The sequence below is a fragment of the Motacilla alba genome, chromosome 1, assembly GCF_015832195.1.
Source record: "Motacilla alba alba isolate MOTALB_02 chromosome 1, Motacilla_alba_V1.0_pri, whole genome shotgun sequence".
Lineage (NCBI taxonomy): Eukaryota > Metazoa > Chordata > Aves > Passeriformes > Motacillidae > Motacilla > Motacilla alba.
The window spans coordinates 97,479,977-97,503,745 of NC_052016.1; the positions used below are offsets into that span (position 1 = coordinate 97,479,977).

The 23,769-nt window shown below is 40.4% G+C and overlaps 1 protein-coding gene across 4 annotated transcripts in view; it reads left to right on the plus strand.

Annotated features, from left to right (window-relative positions):
• The first annotated feature begins 1,933 nt into the window (after positions 1 to 1,933).
• The window catches only part of LOC119700039 (E3 SUMO-protein ligase RanBP2-like), a 33,661-nt gene continuing 11,825 nt past the window's right edge, over positions 1,934 to 23,769 (plus strand). For 2 of the 4 annotated variants that reach the window (XM_038134288.1, XM_038134296.1), the window contains exons 1-21: positions 1,934 to 2,194; positions 4,685 to 4,752; positions 5,284 to 5,395; positions 6,310 to 6,462; positions 7,292 to 7,522; positions 7,956 to 8,101; positions 9,511 to 9,703; positions 10,397 to 10,487; positions 11,335 to 11,544; positions 12,074 to 12,252; positions 12,338 to 12,513; positions 12,821 to 12,944; positions 13,287 to 13,448; positions 13,767 to 13,904; positions 13,995 to 14,141; positions 14,571 to 14,753; positions 14,837 to 14,920; positions 15,414 to 15,549; positions 15,727 to 15,824; positions 16,338 to 20,703; positions 21,593 to 21,670. In XM_038134288.1, the coding sequence (XP_037990216.1) occupies positions 2,120 to 2,194; positions 4,685 to 4,752; positions 5,284 to 5,395; positions 6,310 to 6,462; positions 7,292 to 7,522; positions 7,956 to 8,101; positions 9,511 to 9,703; positions 10,397 to 10,487; positions 11,335 to 11,544; positions 12,074 to 12,252; positions 12,338 to 12,513; positions 12,821 to 12,944; positions 13,287 to 13,448; positions 13,767 to 13,904; positions 13,995 to 14,141; positions 14,571 to 14,753; positions 14,837 to 14,920; positions 15,414 to 15,549; positions 15,727 to 15,824; positions 16,338 to 20,703; positions 21,593 to 21,670 (7,150 nt within the window). In that variant the 5' untranslated portion in view covers positions 1,934 to 2,119. Of the gene's footprint in view, positions 2,195 to 2,265; positions 2,657 to 4,684; positions 4,753 to 5,283; positions 5,396 to 6,309; positions 6,463 to 7,291; positions 7,523 to 7,955; positions 8,102 to 9,510; positions 9,704 to 10,396; positions 10,488 to 11,334; positions 11,545 to 12,073; positions 12,253 to 12,337; positions 12,514 to 12,820; positions 12,945 to 13,286; positions 13,449 to 13,766; positions 13,905 to 13,994; positions 14,142 to 14,570; positions 14,754 to 14,836; positions 14,921 to 15,413; positions 15,550 to 15,726; positions 15,825 to 16,337; positions 20,704 to 21,592; positions 21,671 to 23,769 lie in introns of those variants that run through there. The other 2 variants (XM_038134315.1, XM_038134305.1) reach the window with 2 other exon arrangements.

Genomic DNA, 23,769 nt, shown 5'->3' on the forward strand with positions numbered 1-23,769 from the left:
CCTGGGATTTGGGAACGGATGCCTCAGAAGCTTTGTCCCTTTCTGCTGCATGGATCAATCATGCACAGGCAAGACAGGTTCCTTTAGAAAGCTGGGCCGGGCTGACAGCAGGGAGCACTCCAGCAAGCCCAGTGGATGTCGCTGTAGGGGGAAGAGCTGAGCCTAAAGCCTTTCTGCTGCCAGCAGTGGCACGCCCTGTGCCCAGTTCCGATGAGCACAGTCAGGTTGCAGGGCCAGCTCTCGAGCCAGTGCTGTCCTGCCCGCTGCTGCGACCAGCAGGGACAACATAGGGGGTGCCACTTCTACAGCGCTGGGTGAGACAGTGACCAGCGCCAAAGTACTGGACCTGGTCTATATGAAGGCAATTTCCCATGCCTCCCCATCAGCTGAAGTGCAGTAATCTCCAGTGAGTCAAGAAAATTCCAATGTTCTCCTCTGCACCACCACCAACACTTCCATTACTTAGCCTGGCAAGTGCAGATAATAAATTGTATGATAATCCCAGCTGCAGGCACACCATTAAAAGTACAGAGAAAAAAAAAATCTTTTTTGTGGAATTAAATCCAATGTCTAAATAAATCACCATTAATAGAAGAAAGAATAAAAAAGAGGATTAGTTCTTTCAGTCAGGGTCTTACATGGACCCAGAGAAAAAGCTGGGTATGTTTATTTTTTCTGCAAAGAGGTTAAGAGCTCTGGTGCTGTCAGTATATTTGAGGTGTAGCAGGAATCCTGTGACTGTCAATGGGTTGTTTAAGATTGAGAACTGGAGAAATTTTTAATTACACTTCTTCAGAGACATGGCCCAGTAGCCTCATTTTGACCAAAGCATCTGAACTGGCAGGAAAGATGGCTAATTCCAGTGAGTAGAATCTGAGGCTTCCTGCTGGGAATTTCACCACAGGGCTCATCCTTGAGCCACCAAACCTGTAAAACTACAACTTGCAAATGGGTCCTTCCTTGAGGGTTGCTGGTCCATCTTTTAGTCCACGTTCCCAGCTGTGTTTTAGAGCTTAATTGTTTAATTATACTGTCCACAGTGCCTGGAAAAAAGGCCTCCCACCACAGCTGCTACAATATTTGGAGACTCATTTTCTAGAACATTAGATCTCAGTAAGCAGGCCCTTATGCTTACAGATTAAATTTATAGTTGCTCTGAACTATGAAGTATAGAATCCTAGAATATTACAGGCTGGAAGGGACCTTAAAGATCTAGTCTTTAATGCGGGACACTTCCCACCAGGCCAGATTGCTCAGAACTCCATCCAACCCAGCCTCGAAAACTGCCTGGGATGGGGCACCCACAGCCTCTCTGGGCAGCCAGCGCTTCACTGCCATCACAGCGAATAATTTCTTCCTTGTATCTAACCTAAATTGCCCCGCTTTTTATTGTACCCATTACTCCTCATCCTATCACTACAGTTCCAGAAAAAGTCCCTCTCTTGCTTCCCTGTAGGCCCCTCAGATACTGGAAGATTGCTAGGAGGTTTTTGTGAAACCTTCAAGTCGCACAGCCCCACCTTCCTCGCCCTGTCCTCGCAGGGGAGATGCTCCACTCCCCCTAGCAACTTCGTGTCTCTCCTCTGCACTTCTCCAACAGCTCCACGTCCTTCTTTGGCGAGGGCGCCAGAACTGTTACTTACCTTTAGGGGAAAATTTGTTACCTAAATATATACAGATAGACAGATAGATAGATGGCTAGATATACATATCTAGAGTATTCTAGAGTATGTTATTTCGGTGATAAATACATTATGACCGTGTATGTTTTTATATTTTACTAGGCGAGAGAACGCCATCACTTGCTTCCTCACAGTTTTCCACGACACATTTCCTACCCCTGCCCGCGCCCCGTGCGCATGCGCGGATCCGCCAGGCCCGGTCCCGCCCCCCGGCCGTTGATATGGGGGCGGGAGGCGGCGCGCGCCGGGGCTGCGCGCGCCGCGCGGCTGAGCGGGAACTTGCGTAACGCGCGGCGGCCGCGTCGCTGCTGCGCTTCCTCCCTCCTCCCCTCCGCCTGCCCCTCCGCAGCCGCCGCGCCACGGCCGCCGGGCCGGCCGCGAGGGCGCGTTCCGCCGCGACAGAGGCCGGGCGCGGTCCCCGCCGCCGCGGCGGCGCCATGATGAGGCGGACGAAGCCCGAGGTGGAGCGCTACGTCGCCTCCTTGCAGGCCGCGGCGCCGTCCCCCAGAGAGGTGAGCGCGGCCTCGCGTTGCCCGTCCTGGCCGGGCCCGGGGGGCGCTGCGGCCGCTCCGTGCCGCCGGTGTGGGGCCGCTTCCCGTGCCCGCCCCGCGTGCGGCGCTGGAGGCCCTGCCGCGCGTCCGGAGGCACCGCCGGGCCCGCGCCGCGGGGAGGCCTCGCTGCCGCCGGGCCGGGGGGCGGCTGCGCTCGCTGCCCCCGCGCTGCCGGGCCCGGGGGCGGCCGCTCTCTGCGGGCTCCCCGCGCCGAGCCGTTCAGGGGCTTGGTGTACTTGGCCCCTTCACGTCCTTGGCGGTAAGAAGAAGAAGGATCCCTCTCTGGAGGGATGTCTTTCTGGAGATACTCAAACCCCACCCGGACGCGCCTGTAGCCCGTGCCCTAGGTGACTGAGCCGTGGCAGGGTGTTGGGCTAGATGATCTCCAGAGGTCTCTTCCATTCCTGACTCTTCTGATGTTCTGTGAGTTCAGGTGTCTTTGGGAGTATTTCTGAGCGCGTAATTACTCGGGGTCTCTGTAAAGCGAGTGAGGTAGGGGAAGCTGAGGAAGGGCCAAGATGTTTGGCGTACTGGAGGGGCTTTCCCTACCTGGGAGCAGTGGTTTACTAGAGCTGTGCACCTGTGGTTTACAACTGGTAAGCCCTAGTGTTTTAAAGAGTCCGTCAGTTCTCTGAGTACAGGCTTCTTTACTTTTGTAAGAGTTTAGTTCCTGTGTTTCCCGAGTTTCGTTTCTCAGAAAAAGATTGCCGGTTTCATTTTTTCAGAAGAATGTAACCGAAGAACACGTGAAGCACTTTCGAGTTTCCTTTTATGTGTTGTGTCATTAATATTCTTGTCTTTGTAGTAGTATTAGGAGAGGAGGACCTGGGAAAAAAATAATGTTGTATTTTAGTAACTGGCCAGAAGGATGAGGACCTCTGCATAACTTGTTATCATTTTTCATTGTATCTGGAAAAGAATCACAGTGAGCAGTCTGATGCAATTCATGGGAGCTATTTAATCCTGAAAGATCCTGTTCTACTGCTCTTGAATTGATTTTTTTATTTTTTTTAAGTTAGAATATTCAGCACTATGTGGTGTAGTGTGAATACATCCATGTTCACTATTATGCAGTAGGGCCTTTGTGCGGGCCTTGTGTACATCATCGTTATTTGTATCTCTTTCCCAACAGCAACAAAGTTGTTCTGTGGCTTAATTGCTTTGGGTGCTGTTTAGAGCAGCCAATGTCAGGGGCATTACTCTCAGAATCATAGGTGCTCTTTAATTGCTTTGGTGTTCCTAGTGAACTCAACAACAAAATAAATCCTCTCCTGTTGTGCTTAAGACCAGCTGGTGTATATTTACTTGTTTAGGTTTTTTTTTTTTTTTACTAAATAAGTAATACTTACAACTAATTGTATAAGCACAGTCACTGGTGGAAAATGTTACTGATTTTCCTGTTGTGTTGATTTTAGGAGGGGGTGCTTATAAGGCTGCAAAGCATTTGTATTGAAGTTTCTTTTCATTCATGTTTAAAAGAAGATGCCAAATGCAGCTCCACTCTGACATGCTTCAGTGTTTCCCTTTTATAGCAGGCTTCAAAAATACAGCCTGGAAACTTGGTGTCCTACGAGGCCTGCTTTCATTTTTCACTGCTTCTTAAAATTTTGTATGAATAACAGTGGTGAGAGAGGGAGGGAGACATACAATTCAAGTGAATTCAAAATATACGCACTTGTTTGGAATCATAGATGTAACTAGCTCCAGTATTTCTTTGTTCAAAAGCAAAATTGTTTTTGAACTGATATTGAGAATTCAAGCTTTAAATTTGTCTGATTTACTTGTAACTTTTTGCTTGTAACTCCATCAGTTCTTTAACTCACTCCTTTCACTTTTCCTCTGATCATGCTTCTGCCACCCTGGCTTCTTTTTACTGCCTTGTAACAGGAAGATTGTTTCACTTCTTGCTCCTGGGGTGTGTATGTTAAAGTTATTTTAGTCAGAAATCAACTACTGCATAAAGGCATTTCTTACCCAAACCTAGAATGACTTAAGCAAAAGTTGCTTTTTCCTCAGGTATACTGAAAGAGTAGTGTGTAATGACAGTACACTACAGTAGGGCTAAATGGCAGATTTCTCTTGATTTATGGAATATCTTCTTTCCTTGCTAGATTGCAAAGCAATGAACTAAATGTAGATTACACTATTCTTCCACTCTCTTTAACAAGTGATGTATGAAGTACCACGTAAAGGCTTGTTGCTTTCTTCTCTTGTAATCTCTATCTTCCTAGTAACCTTTTTATAGCAAAGACTTCTATTCTTTTCATTCTTAAACCTACATCTTTCAGAAACGAACCTTATATATGATGGGTGGATTTGAGCTGATAACGAATTATCTAATTCAGTCACTTGGAGTATTAGGCATTGCTGATAAGAAAGGTCACTCGTAAGGGATTTACTTTTGAAGTACCAAATGTCTAAAGTGTGTTTGTCATGGTTTTTCTCCTTCAGAAATCGATGAAAGGATTCCTCTTTGCTAAGCTGTATTTTGAAATTAAAGAATATGAACTTGCTAAAAGGTAACATGCATTGATGGACATTTGTTTTCTTGTTCTCTACATGTGAAAGAAAAGCTTTGTTTTTATGAAATAGACCAGAGAAACCAAGATGAATATCATGCTGCTTTAAGCTAGCAGTATGGACATTGAGTGCTATTTAGATCTTTGTAAAACAATAACTTCAAAGAAGATAAGCTGTGTGGTACTGAAAAAACTTACTTGGCTGAATTGACTGTTTTTTTTTCTTGTTGTATTAAGTAATTCTTAGTATTTCTACAAATTCCTGCTTTTGTTATTTCAGTCAACAGAAATACTTGCTGGTGAGTAAGTAGCATTTGTGCAGGTATAAACCATATTGCTGCTTACTTAATGGTCCTGACAAAGTGTCTGGAACAAAAAATGTCTATACTTCTGTGGTCTGGCCAAAGCATCTAAAACAAAATATGTCTGTGTGTCCTGTATGGCAGATAAAGTTGCCATTAGAGCTTGGGTGGGAGGGGGAGTGTCAGTGAAAAGTACAGCTCAAGTAACAGACTTTTTTCCCCTTCATAGATATATATCTACATACCTCAATGTACAAGAGAGAGATCCCAAAGCACACAGATTTCTTGGACAAATTTATGAAGCTGAGGATAACATAGAAAAAGCTTTTGGGTGTTACAAGGTAAGTACTACATTCAGCTACAGCCTCTAATGTTCTGCTTTATTCCTTTATAAAAGGACTTCTAAAACCCTTCTGTGGCTGAACATTCTCAAAGCCATAGAAGAAAACATGCTCCTGGGAAAACTGTGTCATGCACATTTGACAATGGAAAGCATGTGAACCACTGTGGAGGGGATGCTTCACTTGATACTGCTTGCTTCTGTAGTATATTTTGAAGTTGCTTCTTTGTTTTTTTCTTCTGGACTTGATCTTTAACTTGCTGTTAAATTCTCCCCAAGTCATGCATAGCCTCTTGGACTACTGTCATTGAATCCTGTAATGCAAACTGTGATGACAGCTGGAGTTTAGTTGCTGCTAGAAGACTGTAGGAATACTGTGTTTTTTGTTTGGTTGGTTTTGAGGGCAGGTGCAGAGGGGAGGGACAAATATAATTTTGATTAGGCAAGCATATTAATGTCAAATTTCCAGTTGGGTTGCCTTTGTTCTGGTTTCAGAGACAAAGATGTGCTCAGAAGTCTGGCCAATACAACTCTATGTATGAAGTGCTATCACACTTCCTAAACCGTGTCTTAATTTTTTTCAAGTTTTTACACCTGGCTAGACTAGAGGTTGTTATAGTCCTGCTGTCTTTGTATAGTAGTAGCTAGTGATAGATGCAGAGGAAATGGTTTGCATTACTTCTCTTACGCTTTTCTGAATTTTAGCAGTTCTATTTGGGTGCTGTAAACTAGTGGTAGCATGTAGAAAGGCTTTTCTTATATACTCTGTATTTATAGATTTAACTGATTTGAATAGCTGGGTATGTTTGTGGGAATGTAGCTTGTAGCTCTTACCTGTTGTATGTGGATCATAAGTTAAAATTGCCTATTTTTTTTTTTTTTTTTTTACTCCTGTGTCTCCATGGGGAAAAATAGCGTTCTGTGGAGTTGAACCCAACACAGAAAGATCTTGTTTTGAAGATTGCGGAGTTACTATGCAATAATGACATTACGGATGGAAGAGCAAAATATTGGGTTGACAGAGCTGCTAAGCTCTTTCCTGGGAGCCCTGCTGTTTACAGGTTGAAGGTAAGTTCAAAATTACCTCTGTTCAAAGGCTTGAACAAACTTTCAGCACCTGTCCTGGAGTGGCTTTTGCATGTCACCTCAAGCAAAACTCTCACCAAATTATTTTAGTATCTTTAATATTAAAACTATTAGATGTTACACTCTGACATTTTTGTCCAGTTTTAAAGGAAGCTGCAGCTGCATGCTTTCATACCCTTGCTAATGTTTCAAGTTTAATCCTCTTCCAAATGCTGAGAAATTGTTATTTATCACAGTCAAGAAGGTAAGGACTAGATAGGTGTGTGTTTTTTCCGTTGTGTCACTGGCAGGAAGGTGATCTGTGAACTCAGACTTTCTTGCTTTACACTGCTTTTTTGTTTTTAAATCTGTATTATGATCATTTCTGCGCAGTGTGAGAAATGCTGTAATTCTCAAATACCATGTAAATACTTTGTGCCATGCAATGTCACTTTTGCACAGGTATGTTAATTTTGTGTAGCTTTTTAGTTTTGTGTAATTTTGGGCAGCAGCCACAATGAAGTCTCAAGGTGTCTGGGTTTTTTTAATGCAAGGTAGTCTGTGGTATGGTCTACTGTTACTCCTCTCAGCATTTCTCTCTTGGTAAGAGGCAAATTCTTCTGAGCACTTTTCTTCTGTGATAGTCATGTACATTTTTAAATATTTGAGTATTTAATCAAACTTTATGTAATACCTGAAAGCTATTAAGAGTACTCTAGCTAGAGCGATGTAGTCTATGTAGTGAAGGAAAGAATGATACCTAGTACTGTAGTTGCTGAAAAGACTGATGTGGCAAATGAAATAATACTATGTTGCCTTCATGTTTTAACAGGAGCAGTTACTGGATTGTAAAGGTGAAGATGGGTGGAATCAGCTTTTTGACTTGATTCAAGCAGAACTTTATGCAAGACCAGATGATGTCTACATAAACATCAGACTAGTTGCGCTCTGTCGTTCAAATAACAGATTAAAGGATGCTGTGCTCCATTGTCAGGAGGCAGAGAAGAGAATACCTTTGCAGTCAAGCTTGGAATGGTGTTCCTGTGTTGTAGAGACATTTGAGGTGTTTAATCATATTTTGATCCTGTGGTAGTCTTCCATATCTTTTTATCTGCTCTGTTTCTCTTAGTGTCCTTATTCTGACAGCTATTTCTCAAGGGATTTAACTCCTTCAAATGCAAGTCTGCTGAAACCAGTGGAACTACAAAATACTTCTTGTGGTTTTTTTTTAATTGGAATTTTCTCCCTAAAATTAAACTTTATAGAGCTATTGAGTTTCTAACTTCAAAAGCTGAGTTAGACACAGCAGTTCCATTAGGGATAAAATTGCTCAAGCAAGTAGTTCCCTGGAACTTTACTGCTGAAGAATATCTTAAGGTCTCACGTGTGAAACTGGATTATGCAATAAATGCTGCTAGTGTGTTTTGGAGAAGTACTGCCCTTGTCTTCATGGAAGGATGACTGTTCCTTATCCTGTGATGAACTTTCTTCTTTAGGAATATCTGGAATCTTTACAAGACTTGGAGTATGATAAAAATAACTGGAGAACTATCAAGAAAGATCATCTGCTGGCCTATTCCAGCTTTGTCAAACTGACACTTTCTTCTAGAGATGTTCAGGAATGCAGAGAGGCACTTGAAAGGTACTGTTTAAACTTTTCTGTAATAAGAAAAAGCCCTCTAAGAATTGTTTGGGGTCACATAACCTCTGCCAAACTTCTGTTTCACAGCTTGTTTTTGGATGGGGGAGGAGATTCTCTGTACTGATCACCAAGAGTGTTTCTTACTGGGTGTGAACCCCAAGCTGTCTTTTCACAGATGCTTGAATGGTCAGCACACAGCCATGGAGAAGACTCATTTGTATCCTGGGTCTTTGTACCTTCTTTTCTTTCAAATAGAAAAGTTGTTCTGTGCTTCAGTAATTGACTAATCCAGATTTCCCAGACAATTGGAAAAAAAAACCACTGGCCCAAAAAACTCCAATCCAAACAGAACAACAGAAGTCAAACTGGAAAACCAAAACTACCTCTTGTGTGTGTCAACTTTGTCCTAGTCATTCTGTTATTAAATAACACAGCACACTGAAGTAATTAGGAACGTTGTGTATATAGTATAATGGGGAGGGAGGAAACCACCTGAAGCAAGAATAGTCTCCTTCAGAGAAAACTGGTGGTGTTTCAGCTGGCTTAAAGGCTTACCATCTGTGATGCACCTAGAGTAGTACAAAATAGTGTTCGTAGTCAATAATTTGATTAAGATCTGTGTTTCTTTCTTGACATTATCTTTCCTTTGTTACTGGTTTTTACTAATGTATCTTTGTTCCTCAGTAGTATAATGGCTGTTATATTGCGTTCTGTAAAAATATTCTTGAGTCTATTAATCTTATCTGAGTATTTGAAGCAGTACAGAATGGATAAGCCATATTTAATACCCAAATATGTTTTATTTTATTTTTCTCCTCTAACATTGACCATGTGGGGTTTTTCTGCTTCTGATTTACTAGAGTGTTTTGAGATGTTCACATCTGAAGCATTTCCAGATCATGGCAGTGCTAACAGCCATTATAGTCTTGTCCAGCAATTGAAAAATTGTTTTAACTATTTTCTGGAAGCCCTCTTCTGAGTGGGGCTTTTATAGTAATCTAAAGGCACTAGAATTTCTGTAGTACCTTCTTTTTTTGAACAGCCTGTTTAACAGTATTTTGGATCTTTCTGATAAGAGGCAGAATCAATAATACCTTTTGTATCTCTCTAAATCTGCAGTAGTGAACAAGTTTATCCATGTGGTTCAGGACAATAGTTTTAAAAGTAGCTGTGCAAAAAAGTGTGATGAAAAAGACTAAGTATCTAGGTAATATTTACTTAAATAAACTTGCGAGCTTTGGGAGTTCGAGGTGATTATACTTTCTAGTAACTTGGGTTTAAACAATAGAAACAGTACTTACCATTGACTCATGAAGTTACTTAATTCACACTTCAATTGCACGAACCAAAATCAGCTGCTATAGCTCTTACCAGGACTCTATTTAGCATTAGTCTTCTCTGCATTTTAGTTTTGATCGTGCACTTCAGTCAGTAAAGCCATATGTGAGTGCGGCTGATGAGTTGTCTCGTACCTATGTGGAAATGAAAGGACAGCTGTACATGCATGCTGGAGCTTTGCTGCTGAAAATGGCCCAAGACAATGAGACACAGTGGAGAGCTATGTGTGAACTAGCAGCATTGTGTTATCTCCTGAGTTTTCAGGTAAATGATTTTTCAGTCTAAGTCTTCAGTTGATCCTTTTCTGGACATTTTCTAGCTGTGCATGTGTTGAATTCCTGTATTCCTGAGATGAACTAGTGTTTGTGTATCTAAAGGAGAGCTGTCCTCACTCACCAAACCCTCCTCTCTTATTGTTTAAAAGTTTCAAATTACACAAATTGGGTAAAAGTATACCTTCAATTGTTCCCCTTGCCAGAGTAACCTGATTCTTAAGTATTAGTGCATTTATTTCCTGCAGGATATTTCCTTTTTCATAATACAAGTACACATGTTGAGTGTTACTTCTATAGGGAGGAAAGGAGAGGAATTGAATAGTTCCCATATACTTGTTGGATAGACAACAGAATTTTAAAAAATCAAGGTTCTTTGCCTTATGAATTCTTTGCCTTGACTGTCCTTTTTATATCATTTGCTTGCATTACTTGCTCTTGTGTACACTTAATGTTACTTTCAATAGCTTTACTTGCACATCTTGTACTTTAGGTGGGTTCTCTGCTCTTTGCTCATCCCACACAGAACCATAACCCAATATATGTACCTTCAGAATGAATAATGCTTGTTTTCTTACAGCTTTCTAATGCTAAAAATAAGCTTATTTCATATTTTCTAAGGTTCATTTAAATGTCCTGCTCTTACTGTGAAAAACCTGTAACAATTTTCTCCTTACTTCACCAGGTTCCTAAACCAAAGTCAAAACTCATAAAGGGGGATCAAACCGGACAAGATATGCTAGAAATGTTGGCCTGTGATCGAAAAAGCCAGTCTGGTAATAAAAAAATAGCTGCATAGTTCAATTGCAATGCTGCAGATTTACTGTAAAGTCTAAGATTTGATGAACAACACATTTGTGTATCTTGTAACAATATCACTCCAGTATATAGTAAAGCCTTATAGATTCTGACTGCATATGTAAAACAAAACAGTACTTTGGTTCTGATACCTAAAGTTATTTTTCTCAAGCTGCTGGTAGAGTGTGTTCTCCTTGTTTCAATAGTGGTAGGGTTTTTTCTGACCTTACTGACTATCTAGCATGCTAAGGTAGAATTTTGCTTTTATTGTTGTTAAATCTACTGGAAATGGCTTCTGCCTGCTGATGCTATTTTGCAAGTATCGTTAGCCCCAAGAGGGAAAGAAAATATTAGTTGGTTTCCCCCTTTCACTTGTTCATCAGCTTTGTTCTTTTTGCTGCAGAGTATAAGACAGTGTTTCAGTCTACAAGATTCTTAGAGGGCCTAGATGAAAACAGATGAAGCTGCCAGACATCAGGTTCATTTACTTCAGAATGGATTTTTTTAAGCAGGCTTCTGCTTGTATTACAGCTATAAGGTCACTTGCAATGCCCTTAGAATAGTCTTGGTAGGAGGGCTTTGTTTTCCCAAAGAACTGCATTTACAAATTCTTTGGGGCTGTTGTCACTAAAAGCTTGGAAAGCCTATGTGCTGAAACACTGACCTAATTACAGGGAGAACATACCTGAACAGTCTGTAGGTTTCATAAGGGGAAATCCTGATTCCCATCCAGCCTTCAGTAGCAAAGAGCAATCCAGTGTAGCAAATACTGCTTTCCTCGTGTTCACTGCTTTGTTTATGTGAACTGATATTTTTGTTTTCTAGGTCATATGCTGCTGAACTTAAGTCATGGCAAGCAAGACTTCTTTAAGGAGATTGTGGAATCATTTGCAAACAAGAGCGGCTCATTTGCATTGTTTGATAGCCTGTTTGAGAGTGGAGCTTCTAGAGAGAGGTCTTTTATTGGCACAGATGATATTGGAAATGTCAGTACACAAGCACCAGTGCAACTAGAACTTCACAAATACGATATTGGTAAGAAGTGTTACTTTCTGAAACTCAACACAGCTTTTTGTACTGTAACCTCTTCTGCAAATACTTGTGCAAGAGGTACTGGTACACAAATACTTGTACTGCAACAAAAGACAAATGCCTGGAATAGCTGTCCAAAGTTGCCTTAATGTCATAGGAAGGACTTACGCTTTATTGCAATGTAAAGAAGTGCTTCTTCAGTAATTCCTTAAGGATTTTTGGAGAAGTAAATAGGTTTGCTAAAATTAGTTATCTATTGGACTGAATAAGCTGAGAATGGAGAATTATGAGAGTCATCTCCTCAGAAGCTTAAGCAGTTGATGGCTTTGAGCACTTAGATTGACTTGGTATGTTTGTCTATACTGAAGTTTGTAACCCTTTGTAGGTGAAACCTGGAATCTTGATGCTCGTTGGCTTAAAGTATCTTTGGTCCCTCTGACAGAGTGCAATGTGAAACCCAGCTTTGATCAGATAGTAGTACTGAGGGCTTGCAGGAAGCTGACATTTGCATCCAACCTTGTTTTTTGTGCAGGTGCCATTCGATTGCACAGTGGCAGTCTCCAGCACCTCGTGTGGCTTGGCTTGCAGTGGAACTCTATGTCAGTCTTACCTCCCATGCGCAAATGGTTAAAACAGCTTTTTCACTTGCCCCAAGAAACATCAAGACTTGAGACAGATGCTCCTGAATCTATTTGCCTGTTAGACCTTGAAGTAAGTGAACTTTCAAGTTCTTCAAGGTACTGTACAAATTAAGTTTTTTGTAATTAATAACTTTGATTTATTTTTTTAAAAACAGGTGTTCCTACTTGGGGTGATATTCACTAGCAACTTACAACTGCAAGAGAAGTTTAATTTTCACTACAGTGCACATCAGCCTCAATTTTTACCATTGCCAATATGCAAACAACTCTATACTGAAAAGCAAAGATCCTGGTGGGATGCTGTTCGTACTCTTCTTCAGAGAAAATCAGTGTAAGGCTTTTTCAGTTTGGAAATGTTTGATCAAGCCTTTAGGGAGTGTCTGCTACAACAGTTTGGATTGTCCCTATAGATTCTTGTAAAATTAATTTTTTTGCCTATTTTTTACATTGAATCTTTTTTGTAGTAGGGACTTGATATGCTTGAAAGATTTCTGTAAAGGGAATTTTCATTTCTAACAATGCATTTCTTACCTAGAGGCAAGTTAGGATTAAAGCTGCAGGCTGTATTCATCAAGTGAATGGTATGTGAACAGATGAAAACCACAAAATACTAATCAAGGAATGTTTCTTATATTCAGACCAGGAACAGCAGCAAAGCTGAGGCTTATTGTACAGCATGGCATAAGTACTCTGCGGACCCTGGACAAGCATGGCCTTCAACCTGCCTTAATCATACACTGGGCAAAAAGCTTGCAGAAAACAGTAAGCTGAGATTACTTTTAAATACATGGAAGCAAAAGTGTTTTTCTTATTTTATCAATTATGAACAGACTGAGGGGATGGGGGATGGGATGAATGTGTTCTATTAAGAGCAGCTGATTATTTTATCAGGCAAACTTACTGTTCTAGTCACTCTATGAAATACTCTTGTCTTAAACTGTAGTGTTATTTTCTACATGTATGTTACTTAACATAGCTACTGTGCTTAATGTCAGAGAAGGACTTTGGAACTCTTAAAGAAAATAGGAGAAGGATATGTAGGAGTAGCATTTTGACTTGGATTTGTTGAAATAACATCTGCATCTGTTCCCTTTTCTTCACCAGGGAATTAACCTTAACTCCTTCTATGACCAGAAGGAATATATTGGACGAAGTGTCTACTACTGGAAGAAAGTTCTGCCTATGCTGGAAACTATCAAAAAGAAGAGGAGTATTTCTGAACCTACTGATCCTCTCTTCAAACACTTCCATAGTGTAGACATTCAGGTACAGATCAATTGAGCCAAGGCTGAAGAGAAGGGTCTATGTCAGAAATGTACATAGTTGTGGGATTTTTGTCTACATTGTACTATTCTATGTTATTACTACTGTGAAGCTCTTAAAGATGAGATTTGGTAATAGTGTTTTATAAAGGGGGAAAATTCTCTCCTTGTAACTTTGGTCTTCCCTTTGAAATGGTATTTATGATTTGAAGGCACTGAACACCCTCAGTACCAACTTCTCAACAACAATTTTCCCCACGTTAAAGGAGGAAGGTTATGTTGTTCCGTTGTTAATTGTAAGTTTTCCTTCACTTATTTGTAGGCCTTTCAGGTTGCAGCATATGAAGAAGAGGCACAGATAGCATTTGCTATGTTGGATGCAGTTGATGGCAAAACTGATGATGCTTTAGTAGCATTTGAAGCTATTGAGAATGTGGTGTCATACTGGAATCTTGCCATGGTAAGTTTGTAAGTTGCATTACCCAGAAGCGCTTCTCTTTATTCAGTTTCCTTCTGACTGATACTATTCACTCTGCATCCTGTTCTTCAGATTTTCCAAAGAAAAGCAGAAGAGATTGAAAATGATGTCATGCTGCCAGAAGAACATGAGGAGCGTAAAACTTACCTTCTTAAAGCCAAGTATTATCTAATGAAAATTATTGCAGAAAGCTCCTCAGATATGTCAATTACTGAGAAAGTAAGTAATTTTTGCTTTAAAAACTTCTTCCAAGGAATGAAGTAGCTTAGGTTACTGTTTGAAAAATGAAATCCTTTGCATTCAAGGTTTGTTTTTTTTTTTAGTCCAGACTTTCAGGCAAGTTAAATCCTGGGTAACTTCTCTAACCTACCAGATCATATGGTGTCCTGGCTGCCCTGTGGATGAAAGCTCTAATGTAAACAAAAAGCTTTTGTCACTGTCTTTTAGTTTGATAGTTTGAAGAAATAAAATGGTTTGTATGACTTGTTTACTTACGTGAATCCTAACAAGTTAAGAACTTTGCTGAAAAATCCCCAGTGTTTACGTAATGAAAAGACTTGTGAATTGCTCAGCCAGAATTCTAAATGTAGTTTGTCTTGTTCTGAGGGAGAATTGCAGTCATGACTCATGTTTGAAAAAATTCTCTAGTTGCCAGTGTCTCTTGAAACTGTGAGAGAAGTGTTAGATACAGTGGTCCAGGAACTTGGTGAGAACTGTGAAGAGGGAAGTCTTGCCTTCAGAAATGGTCTGTCACGAACTGTAGATTCAGCAATGAAACATTCCACTCCGTCACCAAACAAGTTCTCTTTTTCACCAACTAAGACCTACAAGGTATGTCAGCCAGTTATTATTTCAGGGCATTGTTATCTTGTAAGAAAAATTCAAATGAATCAATTGACATTTTTTTTTCCTAGTTCTCTCCAAAAACTCCCCCTCAGTGGGCAGAAGACCATAAATCTATACTTCAAATGATTTGTCAGCAAGTGGAAGCTTTAAAGGTAAAAATTCTGTCACCATATTCAGTAATGAACTGTAAGCCTTTTAGTTGTGGTAGGGATCTAGTGATGAGAGCATGGACTAAGTTACAGTTCCTAGAATTACTTTCTGTAAATAGTTGCCTAAAATGAGTACCAGAGTAAATCCTTTTACTTAAAAGCTCCTCTCTGGGACTTCGACCGGGAGTGCTGAGTCCCATCTATGGGACTCTCTTCTCTATGTAGAAAGAATTCTGTTTTTATTAGCTTGGTTCTCATCTGCTTGGTTCTGGGTTTTTTACTGGCTTGTTCTGGCTTTAGAACACAATGGAAGTACTTGGTACTCCATGGGCATGTCTTGCATGATCTGGAAGGTACTTCTTTTTTAATTACCCCCATACCATGGATTGAACATGCTTTTGAATAGCAAAAGGGTGGCGACTGTGCCTTATATTTTCTTCAACAAACACCTCTGCAGTCAATACTTACACTCTTGCTTGGCACCCTGTCTTGGCAGAATGAAATGCAAGAAATGAAACTTAATAATTCCAACACAAATGCATCTCATCGATGGCCTGCTGAAAACTATGGAACTGATGCAATACCGGACAGTTATCAGAGAGCACAAAATCTTCATGAAGCCCCTTTAACAGGCAAGTTGCTGCAGAAATTTTGTCTAAATGCTTAGCTAAATCAAATAAGACTTGTGAAAATAATGCTTAAATGTTTTAATGATTCACAGTTAAAAATTGATTGCTGGGAAGAGTATGTAGAAAACAACAACAAGAAAAAATAAGTGTTAACTATTTTTTCCTGCTGTTCCTTTTTAGTTGCCACCACTGGCCCATCTGTGTTCTACAGCCAGTCACCTGCCTATAACTCTCAGTATCTTCTGGGAACTGCTGCAACCAATGTAACACCAGCAAAGGTGAGAATAAATTTATTTCCTTAAATTGCTTCCAATGATGTAAAAATGACTGACTGGTTTTGATTCTGTACATAGCTGGATGTAATTGCAGTTCCTTATGCAGAATTTGGTCAACTTAAACTGCTAGGTATAGAATTATTATTTGTCTCCCTGGTTAACTTCTGGGATATGGAGTTTGGGTGGAAAAGCTAGAAAAGTATATTTTATATGTGTGTATTCTCCCACAGGTATGTATGATAGTACTTAACTATTCCCCCCCTTAATTGTGTGGCAAAAGAGAATGGGATTTTCAAAGCTTTTTTTCGTGTAAAATCCACTCATATTGTGGCCCTTTTTCAATGTTTGTTCTCAAATGCTCATCAAGTTTTAAGCTAAGGCAAAACTGGTTTAGGTTTAAACTTGAAAGCATGTCTTTCTTTTTAGAGTACATGTTACATGGGCTTCAGCTCAGTAAGATTTTGTCCTCTTTGTTACCATAATAAGCAGAGCACTTGTTTTCTGCTTTTTCTTCAGCCTCCTGTCTATGGCATGAACAGACTTACGCCTCAGCCACATATATATTCCTATCAGCCACCACCCATGCATACGCCACCTCTGCAAAACACTTCTGGTTGTATGTTTTCCCAAGAAATGTATGGCCCACCTCTGCGTTTTGATTCTCCTGGTACTACACTCATTTCTCCTCGTACAGCTGATGACTATTACAACTACAGTGTTCCACAGGCAAGCACCAATCCAACACTGCCTAAACCGGGGTATTTCACAAACCGTTCAGTCACGCCACCCACCTTAAAGCCTGCAGAACCAAAAGCAATGCCTAAATTTGGACAGCCGGGAGCAGCAGAAGGATCTAAACCACCTCTATCAACACCAGCACAGCCAAGTCAGCCGACAACTTTTAAGTTTAAACCTAACTTCAAGTCTAATGATGGGGACTTCACTTTTTCTTCTCCCCCTCAAGTTGCACCACAGCCCCTTAATGCACCTTTTAATAGTAGAGAAAGCCTCTTGGATCTTCTAACATCTGACAAACCTTTACAGGATGATAGATACATTGATCAAAAGCCAGTTAGCGATCCCACAAACAGTTCAAGAAATATCTTCAATTTTAGCAATAAACATATTCCAGGCATCTCTCTTCGAGAAAACACAGGACAAAATGTACACAAAAATGTGGGTTTTGAGAAGAGTGATACATTTGGTGTTCAAGAACCAAGTAAACCTGTATTTATGGCTTCAAATTCAGATTTGGCCAATAGAAGTCATGAAACAGAAGGAGGAAGCACCCATGGTGGGGATGAGGATGATGATGGTCCTCATTTTGATCCTGTGGTGCCACTTCCTGATAAGATTGAAGTAAAGACAGGTGAGGAAGATGAAGAAGAATTCTTCTGCAACAGAGCCAAGCTCTTTCGTTTTGATGCAGAATCTAAAGAATGGAAAGAAAGGGGTATTGGAAATGTGAAAATACTGAAACATAAAGTATCTGGCAAATTTCGTCTCCTAATGAGACGGGACCAAGTGCTGAAAATCTGTGCAAATCATTACATAAATACTGATATGAAATTAACTCCAAATGCTGCATCAGATAAGTCATTTGTATGGCATGCTTTAGACTACGCAGATGAATTGCCAAAACCAGAACAGCTTGCAATTAGATTTAAAACACCTGAAGAAGCAATGCTTTTCAAAAAAAAGTTTGAGGAGGCACAGAGTATTTTAAAATCCTTGGGATCAAATGCCGACACATCTGTGGCTCAGAGCAGTGGGACTGCAAAAGAAACAGCAAATGAGGACATCAAGGAGCCCAACAGAACCACTTCTGGGACCATGAACTTGGGCTTTCAGTTTCTAAAAGATGGAACAAGCAGTGAACCTGACAACAAAGGCACCCTTACAGCTACATCCACTGCACCTAGCACTACCATTTCATTTGGGAAAGATGCTCAGCAAGCCTGTTCTGGTGGGTTTGGGCAGCATCTCTTGAAGAAGGACCAATGGGAGTGTAAAGTATGTTTAGTTCCAAATGAAGCAACTGTAAAGAATTGTGTATCATGTCAAAGTCCAAATCCAGGTATGTGGGAAACACATGGCACCTCAGTGACTAACTCTGCAAGTTTGAAACCAAGTGGTAACGCAGTGCAGGACAAGTTTGGATCTCCTTTTGCTAAAAAGGAAGGTCAGTGGGACTGCTCTGTATGCTCAACCCGAAATGAAGCAGAAGATGTGAACTGCTGTTCCTGTCAGAGTCCAAAACCTCAAAATCAACCAAATACATCCACACCTTCTGTTCAGGCATCTGCTGCTCTGGGGCTTGGTTCCATTGCTGATACAAGTAAGCCGCAGAAAAATGGGTTTGAAGGGCTTTTTACTAAAAAGGAAGGTCAGTGGGATTGTAGTACTTGTCTTGTGAGGAATGAAGGTTCTTCGCTAGCCTGCGTATCCTGTGAAACGCCGAATCCGTCTGCTAAGCCAGCTGGTGGTACTTTGCCAACTCCTGCTTTTGGCTTGAAAAGTAAATTGCCCGAACTTGATGGAGGACAGTTGCGAACAGGCTTCAAGTTTGGTCTTGAGCAAGGCAAGACACCGCCATTTACATTTCAGATTTCTTCTGATACTGAAGCGAAGTCTGCAAAGGAAGGATTTAGCTTTTCAATGCAAATGCCTGCAGGTGGATTTAAATTTGGGATACAGGAGTCTAGTAAAAATACCACTAAGAAAGATGATCCATCCAAAGACCATACAACTGGTTTCTTGAAAAGTGTTGATGAAAAAGACAAAAAGGAATTGCCTTCAGACAGTGGAATTGGATTCCAATTTCAAGAAACAGCAGGCAAGGAGAAAATTGACTTTGTTTTTGGGCAAAATAGCAGCACTTCTACTTTTGCTGAGCTTGCAAAAAGTACTCCTGGGGAAGGTTTTCAATTTGGCAAAAAGGATCCCAACTTCAAAGGCTTTTCAGGTGCAGGTGAAAAGTTGTTTTCTTCACAAAATTCTAAAACAGATCAGAAAGCAAACACATCTGCTGACCTTGGTGAGAAGGATGATGATGTGTATAAGACAGAGGACAGCGATGATATCCATTTTGAACCTATAGTTCAGATGCCTGAAAAAGTAGAACCATTTACAGGAGAGGAAGATGAGAAGGTGTTATATTCCCAGAGAGTAAAGCTGTTCAGGTTTGATCCAGAAACAAGCCAGTGGAAGGAACGTGGGGTGGGCATTCTGAAGATTCTTAAAAACGAAGTAAATGGCAAAGTAAGAATATTAATGCGGCGTGAGCAAGTTCTGAAGGTGTGTGCAAATCACTGGATAACGACAACAATGAACTTGAAACAGCTGTCTGGCTCAGACAAAGCATGGATGTGGATGGCCAATGACTTTTCTGATGGTGATGCAAAGTTGGAGCATCTGGCAGCAAAATTCAAGACACCAGAGCAGGCTGAGGAGTTCAAACAGAAGTTTGAAGAATGTCAGAGGCTACTACTAGATATACCACTGCAGACACCCCATAAACTTGTTGATACAGGTAGGACAGCTCAGCTTATTCAGAGAGCAGAAGAAATGAAGTGTGGCCTAAAAGATCTCAAAACTTTTCTGACAGATGACAAAACGAAACTGTCAGAAGAGGAAAGTGTAAACCCTGCTTGTACCAGTAGTACTTCTGATTTGGTTATAAAGCCACATGCTGAAAGTACAGGCCCCACTCTGGAGTGGGATAACTATGACTTGCGTGAAGAAGCGTTAGATGATAGTGTAAGTAGTTCTGTTTATGCATCGCCTCTTGCAAGTAGCCCTGTAAGGAAAAATCTGTTTAGATTTGGAGAGTCTACCACTGGTTTTAGTTTCAGCTTTAAATCTGCTTTGAGCCCATCCAAATCTCCTGCCAAACAGAATCAGAGTAGAACATCAGTAGGCACAGATGAAGATTCTGATGTTACTCAAGAAGAGGAAAGAGATGGACAGTACTTTGAACCTGTGGTACCTCTGCCTGATCTTGTGGAAGTGACCAGTGGTGAGGAAAATGAGCAAGTTGTCTTCAGTCATAGAGCCAAACTCTACAGATATGACAAAGATGCAAATCAGTGGAAAGAGAGAGGGATTGGGGATATCAAGATATTGCAGAACTATGACAACAAACAAGTTCGTATAGTAATGAGAAGGGACCAGGTACTAAAACTCTGTGCCAATCACAGGATAACACCAGATATGAATATGCAACAAATGAAAGGATCTGATAGAGCTTGGGTATGGACTGCATGTGACTTTGCAGATGGGGAAAGAAAAGTAGAACTTCTGGCTGTGCGATTCAAGCTGCAAGATGTTGCAGACTCATTTAAGCAAATTTTTGATGAAGCAAAGCACGCCCAAGAGAGAGAGACACTGATAACGCCTCTCTCTTCTCGTGCCAATACACCAAAGGAATCTCCATGTGGTAAAAATGCTGTAGCTGTGCTAGAAGAAACAACCAGAGAAAGAACTGATGTCAGCCATGGTGATGATACTTCTGATGCAACTGTAGAGGCTGCAGAGGTGTCAAGTACTTCTGAAACACCAACAAAAACAGTGGTTTCTCCTCCAAAGTTTGTATTTGGATCTGAATCCGTCAAGAGCATTTTCAGTAATGAAAAGTCAAAGACATTCACGTTTGGAAATACTTCAGCCACTGGTTCACTCTTTGGCTTCAGTTTTAATCCCCCAAGAAAGAGTGAAGGCCATATTCCAGCATCTCAGAGCACAGTACAGAAAGAGTCAGAAGTCTCTGAACCAGCAAAAATCTCAAGTGCTACTCAGAAGCCTGTAGACAGCAAGGTAGACAACTTGCCAGCTTCAACACAAGATGGACCGTCTAACTTCTCATTTAGAATTCTGGATAAAGGTATGAGTTTTCCTAGTAACTTATTCCAAGTATGCAACTTACTAAGCAGTCATCTCTCCACTATTCATTATTGCTTATTCTCTTGGGAATAAGTAGTTTCTTTCAGTTTTGATGCAGGTGTCCACATGCCCTCCAGAGGTTCAACTAAAGAGAATCTTAAGTCATAATTACTTTCACATAAAAATGAATGATGCAGGATGGAAATTTGAAAATTCTGTTCTCAGTAAACAGAGCTGAAGTGCTGCATCTGAATCTTGGATTTAAATGCTCAAATAATTTGTGGATTTGCTTTTTGGACTTAAATAGGTAGTTGATGTTGTACGTACCTGGGCCTTTGCTCTGAGTGGTCAAGTAGATGGAAGGAACTGCAGATGTATGCTTTAGCTAAAATTTGCATTGTCCCCATAATTAAGTAGATGGGTATTGTGAAACTTGTCTGTACCTTTGTTTCGAGTGTTAAATACCGGCCTCTGCAATTTTGGTTGTGTAGCTTAACATCAGATGTCAGCCTCCTTCCTTAGCCTGAAAAGAGAATGTGATGGCATACTCAGTTGTATGGTTTCTGTTATAGTCTGAAAAAGATGCACAGGCAGAAGCTGTGGCTGTGACAGGAGCACTGTAATGTGCTAAAATGTCTTTGTGAGAAGGATGGGATGTCTCAGAATTATGAACACATCCTGTCTCTTTATTAGCTTAAGTGTAGGAAAGTGACATGGCAGAAGATTATAGCTGCAGTCCATTCCCATGAGTTGGATAAGTTTGTGTGGAAACAGATGAAATTTCCTGCTGTGAAATATGACTATGGAATACTTGGAGAACATAGATAAGTCTGTTCTATCCTTTTAAAATTCCAGGTAAACACTTATATACCAACAATTTATTTTTTTAGGATTTAATTTTAGCCTCTTTAAATCTAATCCAATGGCCTTTTGGACAAGCACATCCTCCATGCAACCTGATAGTAAAGGTATTTACATACTGCACTGAATGTGTGATAAAAACACTCTAGCAGGCATGGGCAATAACCCAGCTGGGTCAGGCAGCTGGCTCAGTAATCCTCATAATTAACATGCATGCTGAAGGAGAGTACTTGAAAATGTGTGTCTGACTACTCTATTTGTCCTGTTAAAGAACGTCTCTAGCCCTTTGTATGTTTAAGTGAGCCAGCACAATGGATGGCCCTGTTTAAGCTTTTGGCTTCTGTTTGCCTTATTTTTTGAGGATATGTGGCCTGCACTTCTTCGATCACAGTTTTACTATGCGTGCACACTGGATCTCTTAAATTCCATTTTTCTAGAGAAATTACATTTTTGTTTTCAGAGAATGTCTTGTGGTGCCTGATGTGGTTTACTCTCTGTCAGTGAAATAGCCTGAAGATCTTGAGACAGCTTATCCAGTAAAGAGCTTGAATGTATTTAGCCTCTGTGGAAATGTTCTCTTCAGTTTCCCAATTGTCAGTATTAACTGCTGTGCTTTTGAAAATAGTGCACAGAAGTGAGAGCCACCTTCCTGTATAATCTGAAGTCCCCCTTAGCTGGTTAGAAAACTTCTGCCAATTTGTAACCAATTTGTTTACATTCAGACCCTGTAGGCAAAACTGTTACAGCTTGTAGTTTGCTTATGTTACTACCAGTGTGCTGCTTGCAAGCATGCTTGCTGTAAGCATGCTCAACTTACACGGATTTAAAGTATTTAATTTTAAATAACAAACTTTTAGTCTGCCTAAGACAGTCTTCCAGTATTAGTGTCTTATATTGTTTCAAAGTGTCAAATTGTCATTTGATGAGCTGTTCTTACTTGAACACTGGATTCCTGTTCTGTATACATTACCTGAAGTCACTTGCTCTTTGTTTTCAAGCATCCCTGTGGATGGAGTTTATAAATAATTCAGTTCTAATTTCATAATACAATGTCTGTAATGTGGAGTGATTAATCATTCTGTGCTAATGTACACATGAAGAACTTTTCCTACCTCAAATTGATCGTGGTTTTATATGGGGGCATATGGCAGGGAGGATGTATTTAAAGAAACAAACAAAATAAGCCTTTCTGGTACTTAAGACTGTTCTTCATTTCTACTTTTCTAATAATTAGGTTATGATTATATTTTTAGTGATTTGTTTACAGTTGATAATTGTCTTCAGTGTAACTTTTTGGTCTTTGAGCTCTGACTTAATAGTAAAGGATTTTGAGAAGTCCTTCCTAAATTAGGTTTTCAAGCCTATCCAATACAAATATGATATGAATTTTTCTTACGAGGAACTTCTATTGGGGAGTGGCTTCTGAGTTGTGCTAGAATAACACTTAAAAGAAATTTAACCTCAGTAGTTCTGCACCTCTGTGCATTCATGTTTTTCTCAGGTCAGGTCATAAACTTCTTATAAGTTCTTATTCTAGTTTCGGCTGGGATAAAGTTAATTTTTTCTCAGTAGCTGGCACAGTGCTGGGTTTTGGATTCAGTGTGAGAACAATACTGATTACACACTGATGTTGTGGTGGCTGCTAAGCGATGCTTACCCTAAGTCAAGGACTTTTTCTTTTATCTTATGCTGGGCCATTGAGGAAGTACACAAATAAAAGCTGGGAGGGAGCTTTGCTGGAACTCAAAGTGGCCAAAGGGATATTCCACACCATAGAACATCATGCCCAGTTTATAAACTGGTGGAGTTATCTGGAAGAGGTGGCAGTAGGAGTGTGGGAATGGAGTCTGGCATTGGTCAGCAAGTGGTGAGCAGCTGTATTGTGCCTCACTTGTTTTTCCTTGAGTTTTACTTTTTCATTTTAATATTATTATTTATTATATGTCATTTCTGTTTCAGTTTCTAAACTGTTCTTACCTCCACCTAAAAATTCTACATGTGATTCTCCTCCCCATTCCACCCGGTTATGGGATGTGAGCCAGCAGCTCTGTGGCACTTAATTGCCAACTGGGCTGAAACCACACCAGTGCTTTACAAGTTTGAGTCGTGTCAGTTGCAGGCTACTGTACCTGTTACATGCTTTAGGGTTTAAACCGGTGCTTTCCTCTTCTCATCAGAAGATATTCATTGATCAATACATGAGGGG